We start from the raw sequence: 12,524 nt of genomic DNA on the forward strand, positions 1-12,524 counted from the left end.
TCTTTTTTCATCGCTTCATTTATTATGAAAAAAAGATATTAACAATAGAGAACTAGACACAAAATGAATGTTGTACAATTTTTATCGTATGTATAACATTACTTTTAAATGTTATCCAAAGTTTATAACTTTTTTTCGAAACTACCCTTAATGTTGGTAGGACACTTCCTCTACCAACCACTTATTAAACCAATAAAAAATTTTGATCGCCAACACTGATTTAATGAATATTAACAATGTACATAAATTAGTAACCAAGATTCCAACAAGTTACTAACACTTCCAAAGAAGCTTATTTATTCATAACCCAATTGATATGTATTAGTTCATAATCCAAATTACGTTCTGCCACCTCACGGGAGATGAAATTTTACAAGGGAATTGCTATACTACATTTTGTGGAAGGGATGCATCTTTTATCATTGCATTCTGATGAGCATCATCCCATTGATCTCTGTAATTATCTTGCATGCCGAATATACTTTTGATGCTCTCTAAATACATTTCCTCCCTCCATTCCTCTCTAGGAGGCAAGCCTACTCTAGCAGCTAACCAATTGCAATAGTCAATCTACAAGAAAAATTTGCAAAAGTAATCAGAAACTTGATGTTCTGCATAATCCCTACACTTTTAAATACATAAATATTCATGCCAATTTTAGGATCTAATTTTCCAATAAACCAAATTTAAACTCACCTCATGTGGATATGTTAACCATGTCAAAGAAGAAATTACTTGCACACAAAATTTTAAAAAAAAATGCAATTATGAGAAGAGATTTTTTCCTAATAGTATGTTTGGATGAAAATTTTTAATAGAGTAATTCAATTTTTTCAAAATATTTCAGTTCCTTTGGAATGAAATGTTTTATTTGGATGGAATATTTACAAAAAATTTGAAATTTCACCATTTGTTAAATTTTTAACATTGGTAGAATTTCAAACTCTCCTAAAAACATAAGAATTTGAAAATTTTCTTTTTTTTTTTTTTTTTCCTCCTACCTCTTTTTCTTCTCTTTCAAAGTTGACATAAAAAAATATCAATAGTTTTTTTTAGTATTAAATATTCAAAATTATTTTCTTAAATTATTAAATATTATTTAATATTAATTTTAAAATTATTAAATATTTAAAATTGGATAATATTTAGTTTTATAAAATTTAATCTTAAAATTTTAAATATATATGTATATATATATACACACATATATATATATATATACATGTTTCAAATCAATTTTATTCATGGTAAAAATCAAATTTTCCTATCTAAATTAAGAGTTTAAAATTTTAAAAATTTAAAAAAAAATTGAATTTACTTGTTTAAACAAAACATTTAAAGAATGATGAAAATTGAAATCAAAGTAATTTAAATTCTGAAAATGTCAAATTCCTTGAGTTTCTAAAATTTATTTTCCAAATATAAAGATAAGCAATCATATTTTCTGATTAAAATAATTATCAATAAAGCCAATAAATATTTTACAATTATAGGTGAAAAAAAAAAAAGAAGAAAGATTAATTGAGACTAGAGAAAAAGAAACGAGATAGTGAAATGTAAATGATTACTATGACTATATCAAAGAAATTGGAAAGGAAATTAAGAAAGAACTAAGTGATTCAAAGAAAAAGTGATAATCATAATAAATTGTTAATAACATTGGCAATGTCATGAGGTGAAAGTGTGTGATGTAGGAAAGATACAAAAGAAAAGGTTAATATTTTGCTTAAGTAGCTTTAAAATAAGAAATAAAGATGCTCGCACGACAACCGTGCTTCAGGTTTTACATTTATAGAGATATGCATAGATCATAGATAGAAAGTAGGACAGGGAACAAAACCTCAAATCTGTGTTATTGGGGGTCACAAACAAACTCACGGAAGCTCAAATTCATACTATTACCTATTACCCTTCTTGTTGAATACAGAGTTAAAGGGAATGAAAGTAGGATAATTTTCCATTTTTATATATTTACAAAATTATAAAAATTTAAAAAGAAATAAGGAATGATTGCATTACTAAATGATACCTATCGTTTTTATTTCTCTCATTAGAACAATTTCTCAAATATGAAAAATGTTTACTTCCTTCGCTTTGTCAACAAACTCCTCAATCCAAACACATTTACACAATAATTGCACATACAAATAACATTATCTCAACATGCTGTTAGGTAATATCTCAATTTTGTCCATCTCAAAAAAATTATAGAAATAACAAAAGGAAACAAAAATTTGGAAAATCAACACCATTTGGTATGAATGAATTTTCATGAGAAAGTGTTAATTTTTTCATAAGAGACTGATACGTTTGAGTGAATTGAAGAGAAAAGTTGCTTACAACTGCAACATAATCAAGAAAGAAAAGTTTTATACTTTTGTGTTTCACAAACTATTTCTTACTCCTTCCGCTCCAAACTATTACTCCCTCCGTAAGTGTTGTCACAGGTTTTTTACACAGGTAAATAAAAAGTTAATGAATAAATGAAAAAAAATAAGTTTACAACAACTTTCTAGAAAATATTATTAGGATATAAATAGAGATAGATTATTAATGTTACAAAAACTAAAATGACACTTAAATTAGGACCTATTTTTTCTTTTTAAACAACACTTATTATAGGACAGAGAGGAAGTCATGTTTTAACATTTTCTTTTCTAATCCAAAACTAGTGATGTTTTACAAATTTCAAGTCTCATTATATTTTTCTCCGCATGTGCGACTATTTAATAATCAAGTCTTATTCCATAACCACTTAGGTAAAACACACATATATATTTATGCTGAAAGAAATTTCACCATTCATCCTACAAATGTTGCTGCAGAAGATCAGGAGAGAGAGAAGTACCTCTTTAAAATGCAAGTGATGAGTCACATGCTTGGGAAATCCATCTTTTTCCATTTGTTGATAGTATTCTTCAACATAAGCCATCATCTCCTTCTCAGTTGGTAACAGGACTTTACCAGATAAAACACGCGCTACCCACTTGCATTGTAACTCCGTCATTTGGAAGATGACATCCTGATCACGGTAAATTATATGCATTTCAAGTTTTTCAACATACAAGCAATACAATTTGGAAAATTTTCAAAGGATAAAACTTAGATGTATTATCATAGATACTATTAGTGATATTCTTCAAGCAGAACTAAATTTTACCTCAGTAAAATGTGTTAACGTTCAATGAAATTATTTATTACACATTACCGAGATAAAATTTTTGTTCATTTATAGTACTATATTTAAGTTTTGTCCATTTTCAAACAGGCTGAAGGACAGCACAGACCATGTGCATTTCTTCATAATAACACCTTGTATCATCGAAAAACAACTAAAACCAATTCATCAATTTGGCAGTATTGCAAGGAAACAAGTCAAGGAATTGATAAAAAGAATTTCAGGTCTGATGGTAGATAAAATGCATGGCTGCATACCTGACAATGTTTTTTATGGTAATAAAATCTAGGTACATTTCATAAACTGCGAATTATATACAAAGCTTATTTTTTTAGGGCCAATGTTAATTATTCATCTAGTTCTTACAATTTAGGGGGGAAAGAAAGAGGAGAGAGAAAAGTATGAGGTAGGTTAGGTTAGGTGATGTGATAGAATGATAAAGAGAAAAATGAGTCGTAAAAGCTTGTTGTATATGTATCATAACAATTACCTTTTCTGGTATGCCAATGAAAGAGAGCCAAGGAGCCAATGCAGGAGGAAAGACATGCTTGTATAATGGGCCAACACGATTATCCTCAATGGTTATTATTCCATTTGTTTCAAGAAATGGATAGTGATATTTATAGCTGTCAAAATTAAGCCATAGAAAGTAACTTGATAAGTCACATTTATTTACTAGATAAATTGCTAACATAAAATAAGCAACCCACATCACAATATAGGCCCTATTTAGCTCTGTTTTTCATTCGATAGCAAGAAAATAATAATACTGTAAAGATGTTTTCGAGTTTCGAAACACCTACCTAGTTCAATAGTTTAAAAAACTAAGAGCAGAAAACACTCTTGAAACATGTAATCTAAAAGAATGAAAAACTGCTCAAGAAAATGGAGAGCAAATAAACCCTATATTCACGCACCATTGCAGATTTCTTAGAAATTGATGATAATGCTAAATAAATATATTTATTATATGCATACCCAGTGCAGTAGAATATGACATCTGCATACACAGAGGATCCATCGTCAAAAGCAACAATACTATCTTCAGATACACATTTTACCTGTACAAACATGATCAATATGAAACATATTTCACAATATATCCACACAGTTTAGCGTACAGTTAAACTAGTATATCTAGGGCAGGCCATACCGCCATAGCCCTAGGCTTCCCACTTGCTGAGGTGGAGAAGGTAGATAACACAGCCTTACCACAGCATGTGGAGAGGCTGTTTTTAAGATTTGAACCAGTAACACCGAGGTTTTCCCTCTTGAGAAATGCTAGTGAGTAGTGACACTCACTTTAATACTTTCTTCTTAATACTCTCACTCTTATTAATTGAAAATCACAAATTTTTGAGAGTCCTACCACTAAATCAGGAGAGATAACCCTTTAAATAAGATGTGACACAAAATTTATGATTTTCAATATATTTCAACCAATAATAGAGTGTTAGTGAGTGTTTTAGAGTGTTTTAGACAGTGCCTGTAGTACTCTTCTTCCCTCATTAGCTTACACTGCTACGTAATTTAAAATTACATAAATTCAAATTTTTGAAGATGGGAGTTGGGCATTGCAGTCAGCAACAAGCAAAAGATAAAAAAAAAGTCACAAGATACAATGACCAGACTTGATTAGCCAATCTAGATCAGTAGAAAGGATTTTAACAAGACAGCAGTTTGTACAGATTAGTTGCATGACTTGACACAGGCAGTGGACAATGAAACCAATTGATTGGAATACTCGATATGCTAGTTTCTTTTGTTTGAAATGAATGCTTAAATACAGAGGCTTATTGTGAACCAAAAAATTAGTAATGGATTCGGAGGTACAAATCTTAAATTCCTCGTGTACTTAATGGTTCATCTGTTAAGAAGAAACAACGAAGAAATAGGGTGAGAAATAGAAAAGTGAATGTGTTTGATAGAGAAAATGCGGGAAGAGAAGAGAAAAATAAAAAGTTGTGAAGCCCGTTGTTAGGATATAGAATAAAAGGAATTAGAATAGTTATTAGTTAGAAAGATATCATGGGCTAGGCACATCACATCTATAAATAGGAGGTTACTTGGTAGAGGGGAGGATTCATATTTATTCACATTTGTAAATTGAGCAATAGCTCTTTGTGAAAGGAGAAATCATTAGAGGAGATATTTCTCTCCTATTTTTTGTTTTTTTCAACATATTCAATAAAATCTTTCTTTTCTTTCTCTTTCCTAATTCTTGGTTCCTAACACCCATCACTTTTTATTTCATTGCTGAACTGAGCAGAAATGCAAATGAAATCATGAACTGCATTGCATTTCATCGATTATATAGAATTTAATCGATTATATCCATTTTTTCACGTTAAATCATTTAACTGTTTTCTATTCAATAGATTAAAACTTTTATTTAATCTATTAAGTTAAAAAAAACATTAAAAATATTTTGTTTTTCTTTTTTTATTTCTTTCTTATTTCTACTCTATTTTTAACGATTAATAGCAGAAAAAATGTAAATAAGATGTTTTCTGATAAAAAGGCAACTATAGAAGCTATATTGGTCACTATTTAATATACCATTTTATGCAGCCATATGTTACTATGATTTGCCAACTTCATAACCTTTACATCTGGACTTCTGGTTGCTATATGAACCTCCTTAGCCACTTTTGCAATATCTCTTGAGATGTCAAAGGCACTAGCTGCAAATCCAATGACAATCACAACCTGTCAAAATGGAAATATCAGTATTTCGAAATTCTAAAGTAAAACTCTTAGTGTTATATAATTATATTTCATATCCAATTGAATTGGATATTTTGTCATAGACGAGTTATGATATTACTTTAATTGTTGAGCATGGAAGTAAGAAATCAATTGAAATCAATATTGTATCGTCCAACATCATCAAGCCGAACTGATCTCATGTCTAGCTCTAATGACCCGATCGAGCTGGGCACAAGCTCGCCCATACTGGGCCCCCAGCATATTAGCACCACAAGATAGGTGAAACCCTAGGTGCTTCATCCCCAATGACTACGAGAATATCTTCACTTATTAAGGATAATATCTACATGTAATCTCCATAATATATCGCCAAGATATTGTACAACAATATCTCCACATATCATATCTTCCAAAATCATATATCACATTATCAAGAACAATATCTATGTTTATCAACAAGAATATCTCCTAAAGTAATGCAACATTGTCTCTAAGCCTAGAGATAAAATCAATCACCTATATATAGGATATCAAGTATCACTCTATCCTAATCTCATTTTTTTAACCTAGACACCCCTTTAACTTGAGCATCTGAGTGTCTTTGCAGGTACTTCCCACTGCCATAAACATTGGTGCAATCAAGATGTCATCCTTGTCGTGGGAGTGTTTGCAAATTCCAATGAGAACATTTGGCGCCTACCGTGGGACCAAAGTGAAGCTATTCTCCGACCATGTACAGCTTCCACCCGAAACCAAACATGGAATATCAATGTAGTAGGAACCTCTACAACAACTATCAACCCTGGCTCGATCCTAGTATTGCAACCTACACTTTCCATAGTAGCCACTACAACCCCCATTGCACCATTTGACGTCAAATTATCGCATTGCATGGAAACCATGCAAAAGCACAACAAGAGCCCCAAATGATCCCCAACTAGCAGTGTCAAAAGAACAACCAACGTCGAGAAGACAACCATGATCAAAGCCCTCCTGAAGGGCCAACCAGCCCACAAAACAACAAGGACAACAACAGACCCATCATATACGCCATTGTTGGTGGGTGCGCAAGTGGCGGTCCCATTAGCTCAACACACAAAAGGCACCTTCGAGCCATCAACAACATCACCACCATGCACGATAAGACGCCCAAATCAATACCCCCAAATCGACTCTCAGTCCAACCAATAAGTAACCAAAATTGGCAAACACCTACCACCCAAGACCCGCTCGAGAATTACACATTCTCCTCAACAACATCGACCTATTCACTTGGAGCAATGCTAATATGTCAGGGATTGATCCTAACTTCATGTGCTACAAACTTTCCATCTGCCAAGAAGCCAAGTCAGTTGCTTAGAGAAGGCGGAAGCTAGGTGATGAGAGACGCATTACAACTAAGCAGGAAGTAAGAGAGCTGGAAGTTGTTGGCTTCATCAATAAAGGTACTCAACTTTCTGGCAATGAGAGAAGTCCATAAAGCACATGGCTTGCGAATGTAGTGATGGTCAAAAAACCAAATGGGAAGTGGCACATGTGCGTCGTCGATTATCCCAACCTAAATAAAGTTTTTAAAAAGGATGTTTATCCACTCCCCAGCATTAACCACCTCATTGTTGGTGCCTCGGGCCACCAACTACTTAGCTTTTTGAACGCCTACTCCGAATATAGTCAAATCATGATGTACCCCTTGATGAGGAGAAAATAGTTTTCATTACAAACAATGCAAACTATTGTTATAGAGTGATATCCTACGACCTTAAGACACAAGGGCAACATACCAAAGACTAATAGACAAAATCTTTCAAGAACAGATTAGTCATAACATGAAAGTCTACGTCGACGACATGGCCTTTAAATCAACACAACTCGACCACCATGTTACCAACCTAGTTGAAATCCTAGCCAACTCAAAAAGCACAACATGTGCCTCAACGGTGAAAAGTGCACCTTTGGGGCTTATGGTGGAAAATTCGTAGGCTTCATGCTCACCCACATGGGCATTGAAGCCAATCCTAACAAATGTGAAGCCTTCATCAACATGAGAAGCCCACAAATAGTAAAGGAAGTTCAAAAGGTTAAGCACTTTTTCAACTTCTTAAAGAAACCAACAAAGTTCATTTGGAATGAAGCTTGTGAGGAGGCATTTGGACATTTCAAGACTTTTGTCACCACACCTTCCATACTATGCAAACCCACAAGAGGAACACCCCTTCTTTTATATCTCACGACCATAGAAAGGGCGATTCAGGCAACCCTAATTCAAGAAGAAAAATTATAGAGGCTAGTATAATTCATTAATAGAACTTTCCATGAAGTAGAAGTTAGATATCACCTAACAACTACGAGAATATCTCCAACAACTACAAGAATATCTCCGCTTATCAAGGATAATATCTACATACAATCACCATAATATATCTCCAAGATATCATACAACAATATCTCAACATATCATCTCTCCCAAAAATCTGGAATCACATTATCAAGAACAATATCTATGCTTATCAACAAGAATATCTCATAAAATCATGCAACATTATCTCTAAGCCTAAAGATAAGATCAACCACCTATATATAAAATACCAAGTATCACTCTATCCTAATCTCGTTTCTTAATTTAGACTCCTCTCTAACTTGAGCATCACGGTGCATCCTAACACCGTGGATATCAGAGCAATCAAGACGTCATCCTCATCATGGGAGCACTTGCAAATTCCGGTAAAAACAAATATACATATAGTAACTGGTAAATGACCAAAGATATCAAATCAACAAGTACATTAGAGGTAATTGGGTTTTCTAATATTAACTTACTAGCAAATCAAGACACAATGCGAGGGAAAAATGTAACAACACACTAGTATGTAGCAGTTACACATTTGATTACATTACACTATTTTGAATTAAAAATACGATTTAGAAGACATTTATAACAAAGAAAAAGCTTGCATGTTTATAGCACCTGACCCCGAAAAGGTTCTGGCACTCGATAATTGTGACTATGTATTTGGTATCCTGGCCACTTTTCAATCCCTGAAACACAATGCACAAACTGAGAAACCCATATATCGCACATAACAATACAAATTCATGCACTTACTTTTCAAAATCTATGAGGTTTGCCATTCAAGTATTACGACCCTCAATCCAAGGAAGGAACCTCAATAACCTTTTCATTTTAACTAATGAGAGAAAAGGCATTTAGAGCCTCAGTTTAACTACTCACATCAATAGACTAGTGTGTAGTTATTATACACTAAAAGAATTTTTTAATCTTTTATAAATTCCATTTAGCATTTTCTTATTTTTATTTAAAAAGTTAAAATTATCCAAAATAAAGTGACAAACAAACAAATAATCACCTTTTATATATAGGTATGGATTTCGATTTTAAAAAAATTGCAATATGAATCATTCATAAATCATGTTATAAAAAAAAGTAGTTATTATAAAAATCAACGACCTTATCATTTACGTCAAAATGTGATTAGATGATTGTATGACATTTTACAGCATCAGTACATAGACTATATATTCTAACTTTATCATGAAAAAAATAATCTTATTGTCAAAAAAATATAAATATCTAACATGATATATACACATAGAAATGTATCAATTAAGAATAGTATTTTCACATAAGATTAAAGAAAACAATTAGCCAATTAGGTTATACAATTATATATAAATAATTATCATCAAAAGTCTTGTAAAGTTATTTGTGAGTTATCCTCCTTTTATCTTTATTCATATCTCCGATCTTTTTATCTCTCAAGGTGTATACACCATAGGTGTCCAAGAATCTTGTAATACTTTTTTGAGTGAATTACATAAACATCATGTGAGATTACACAAATACCTGTATTTTTTCTACCGAAAAATAGTTTCCTTAATTATTTGAAAAAATATTACATTAACACCCCCAAAAACTTTACATGAATCTATTTAATTATTTGAAATGCATTACGTTACAAACACCTATCAGATAGGTTACCATAAATGTTTAAAAGGCAGGAAGTGTCAATGCAATTTTAGGATATCTCATGAAGTGTTGGTGTAATTTATTTTATTTATTATAAATTTAAATTTTTATTTAGTTTTTATAGTTTCATAAATTTTGCTTTTTAATTTTTATAGTTATAACTTATAATCATTCTCTATTAATCCTTATACGTATTACTTTTGTTTTTGCATGATGATTAAAAAGTAAAATTTATGACATTAAGCAAACTAAAAGGACAAAAAAAATGGTATTAATAAAAACTAAAACACACATTTTAAATTATATTAATAAAAAAATTTAAATATATTTTTAGTCTCTTAAAATATAAATAAATTTTGATTTTTGTTTTTATATATATAAAAAAAATCTTCGTTTTTAACCCCTCAAAAATTTGAAGCTTTTTTTAACTAGTTATGTGCTTATTAAAAGTTCAAGCGAACATCCATGGAATCCACAATTGCCTTGAATATATTTTGACGGTGTATGAAACCATTAAAAGAAATTATAAATTTTTAAAATAAATGTTATTTAAATAATTTAATAACGATCATTTTAAATTTTATAGAATGAAAATTAAGAAAAACATTTTACCACAATTCTCTACGCACCACTTACCGGGAATTGTGGGTAACCTGGGTTCAGTGAAGTGACCCGTGCACAGAACAACCGCCTGAAAATCTTCCCGAGTGAACGAGTCACGAGTCCTGGACTCAACCACCCACGAGTCCCCGACTCGCTCCACCCGAACCACCTCGCTCCCGAACCGGATCAACCCGCGAAGGGCGAACTCGTCCGCGAACCGGTTCAAAAACCAGAGCACCTCCTCGTGGCCCGGGAAAGTCCTCGGGTCCCCAGCCTCGCGGTTGGGAAGCGGGTAATCGAGAAAGCCCATGAGTTGCCTCGGCAGGTTGGTGCGGAGGGAGCGGTAGAGGCTCGTGTGCACCACCTCGCGGTTCGGGTCCCAGCCCACAGGGTCGGAGTCGGTCCTCGGATCGTACCTCCACATGCCGCCGAGGTGGTCGCTTTTCTCGAATACGACGACGTTCAGGCCCTGGCCGCGGAGCTCGCGGGCGGCGGCTAGGCCCGCGACGCCGGCGCCGATGACGGCGACTCTGAGAGGGTGAGGCATTGGGATGGAGAAGGGTGCATGGGTGATCGGAGCGTAGCATTTACTTAAATAGAAAAGGAGGTAGAGAGTTTGAATTTGGAGAAGACGTGAAAGGAGAAGTTCAAAGTAATTTCGCTTCATGTGATGCACTCCATTATGATTTTTTACTCGGTTACAGTGTTTGGCAACTATAAATAAATTTAAATTATTTGAATCAATGGGTAAAAACTCAATTGTCACATCTCCCATAAATAAAATAATTAAATCTCATTTTTCAAAATTGATATGGTAGCATTCACTTAACTTAGATTCACATTTTAATTTTAAAATGTATCAGAATTATAAGAGAATTTGTTTTATATTATTGGTGTGATGTATATACTTTTTTTTATAATTAACTTTTGTTAGAAAATTTAGCTGACAAACTTTGTGAGGTCTCCTTTTAATAATTGTTTTTTTCTTCACAACAATCAAATATGAGACCTTGTTTAAAGAAAATGAATTCAATATTACTCGAAACAACGACTTGTTAAAAACTTTTTAAATTTAATTACAATAGAGTGATATAAAATTTTTTATTTTATTATTTTTCTCATATTTTTATAAATTTTATCTTTTAATGTTTATAATTAAAAATGTTATATTTTAGTTTTTATATATACTATTTTCATATCTTTTTACTCTTTGTAATATAAGAACTAAAAGATAAAATTTATGAAATTCTATTTTTTAATGCTTAAATTAATAGATAGAAAATGTCTATCTAATTATTATTAAATATTAGGAGTGTTCAAAATCAAACTAACTTAAACAAAAAATTATAAATATTAATAAGTAAATTTTATACAATAATATTTAATGTATTTATTAACAAAATTTGAGCAAAGAAAATAAAATAATTTTTTAAAAAATTATAAAGACTAAAAAAATTAATTTTAAATTTAAGAAATTAAAAATAAATTTATTTTAAATTTATAAAACTAAAAACATATTTAATTCTACATATTAATAGTCTTCACTACCTTTATCAATTTACTAATTATTTTCTCCCTCCTGAATATTAGTCGAAGTTGTTTTCTTTGAAATAGGAAGTCACGGGCAAAGATCTTTGTCTCCACTATCACACAGTTTTGTCCAAAATGGTTTAATCTTTCATATTATTTTACATATCACGTTAAATCATTCTAATAAACTCAAACATTTTTTATGTCTAGATATTCCGAACTAGGGATGGTAATGAGGTTCTATGAAAGCGGTAATAGTAAATCTGTCTTGCCCTGATAGATGAAAATTAGTCTCATACTTACCTCATATTCGCGCGAGTATCAATTAAGCGAGTATCCATGAATTTCTTGAATATCCGCGGATATCCATGGATATTTATAATTTTTTTAAGAAATTAAAAAAATTATATTACAAATAATTTTAAGCTTTATATTTAATGTCATTGAAATATTAAAAATAAAAATTCAATGTTAATTTTAAACTTGTATTTAACGTTAATTTTGTTGAAATAATAAGAA

General features: G+C 31.6%; 1 protein-coding gene across 2 annotated transcripts; it reads right to left on the reverse strand.

The window, feature by feature from the left end:
• Positions 1-270: 270 nt before the first annotated feature.
• LOC109806451 (flavin-containing monooxygenase FMO GS-OX5) lies at positions 271-11,088 on the reverse strand. 2 transcript variants are annotated; one of them, XM_020368863.3, is made up of 7 exons: positions 10,509-11,074; positions 8,853-8,923; positions 5,738-5,887; positions 4,157-4,239; positions 3,669-3,804; positions 2,849-3,022; positions 271-570 (listed from the first exon to the last, which is right to left on the reverse strand). In XM_020368863.3, the coding sequence occupies exons 1-7, from the start codon at positions 11,020-11,022 to the stop codon at positions 385-387; spliced, it is 1,314 nt and encodes a 437-aa protein (XP_020224452.2). In that variant the 5' UTR covers positions 11,023-11,074; the 3' UTR covers positions 271-384. The 2 variants fall into 2 exon arrangements, with proteins under 2 accessions (XP_020224452.2, XP_029128879.2); XM_029273046.2 differs by lacking the exon at positions 271-570 and adding an exon at positions 2,234-2,444 and having other exon boundaries at positions 10,509-11,088.
• Positions 11,089-12,524: the final 1,436 nt, after the last annotated feature.

Source organism: Cajanus cajan, chromosome 10 (genome assembly GCF_000230855.2).
Source record: "Cajanus cajan strain Asha chromosome 10, NIPB_CcT2T_4, whole genome shotgun sequence".
In the NCBI taxonomy this organism is placed as follows: Eukaryota; Viridiplantae; Streptophyta; class Magnoliopsida; order Fabales; family Fabaceae; genus Cajanus; species Cajanus cajan.

Coding starts and splice junctions, on each gene's coding strand:
- LOC109806451 (XM_020368863.3), bottom strand. CDS start 11,022: ATGCCTCACCCTCTCAGAGTCGCCGTCATCGGCGCCGGCGTCGCGGGC. Junction 8,924..10,508: donor CAGGTTACCCACAATTCCCG/GTAAGTGGTGCG, acceptor ATTGTGTTTCAG/GGATTGAAAAGTGGCCAGGA. Junction 3,805..4,156: donor GTCATATTCTACTGCACTGG/GTATGCATATAA, acceptor TAATTTTGACAG/CTATAAATATCACTATCCAT.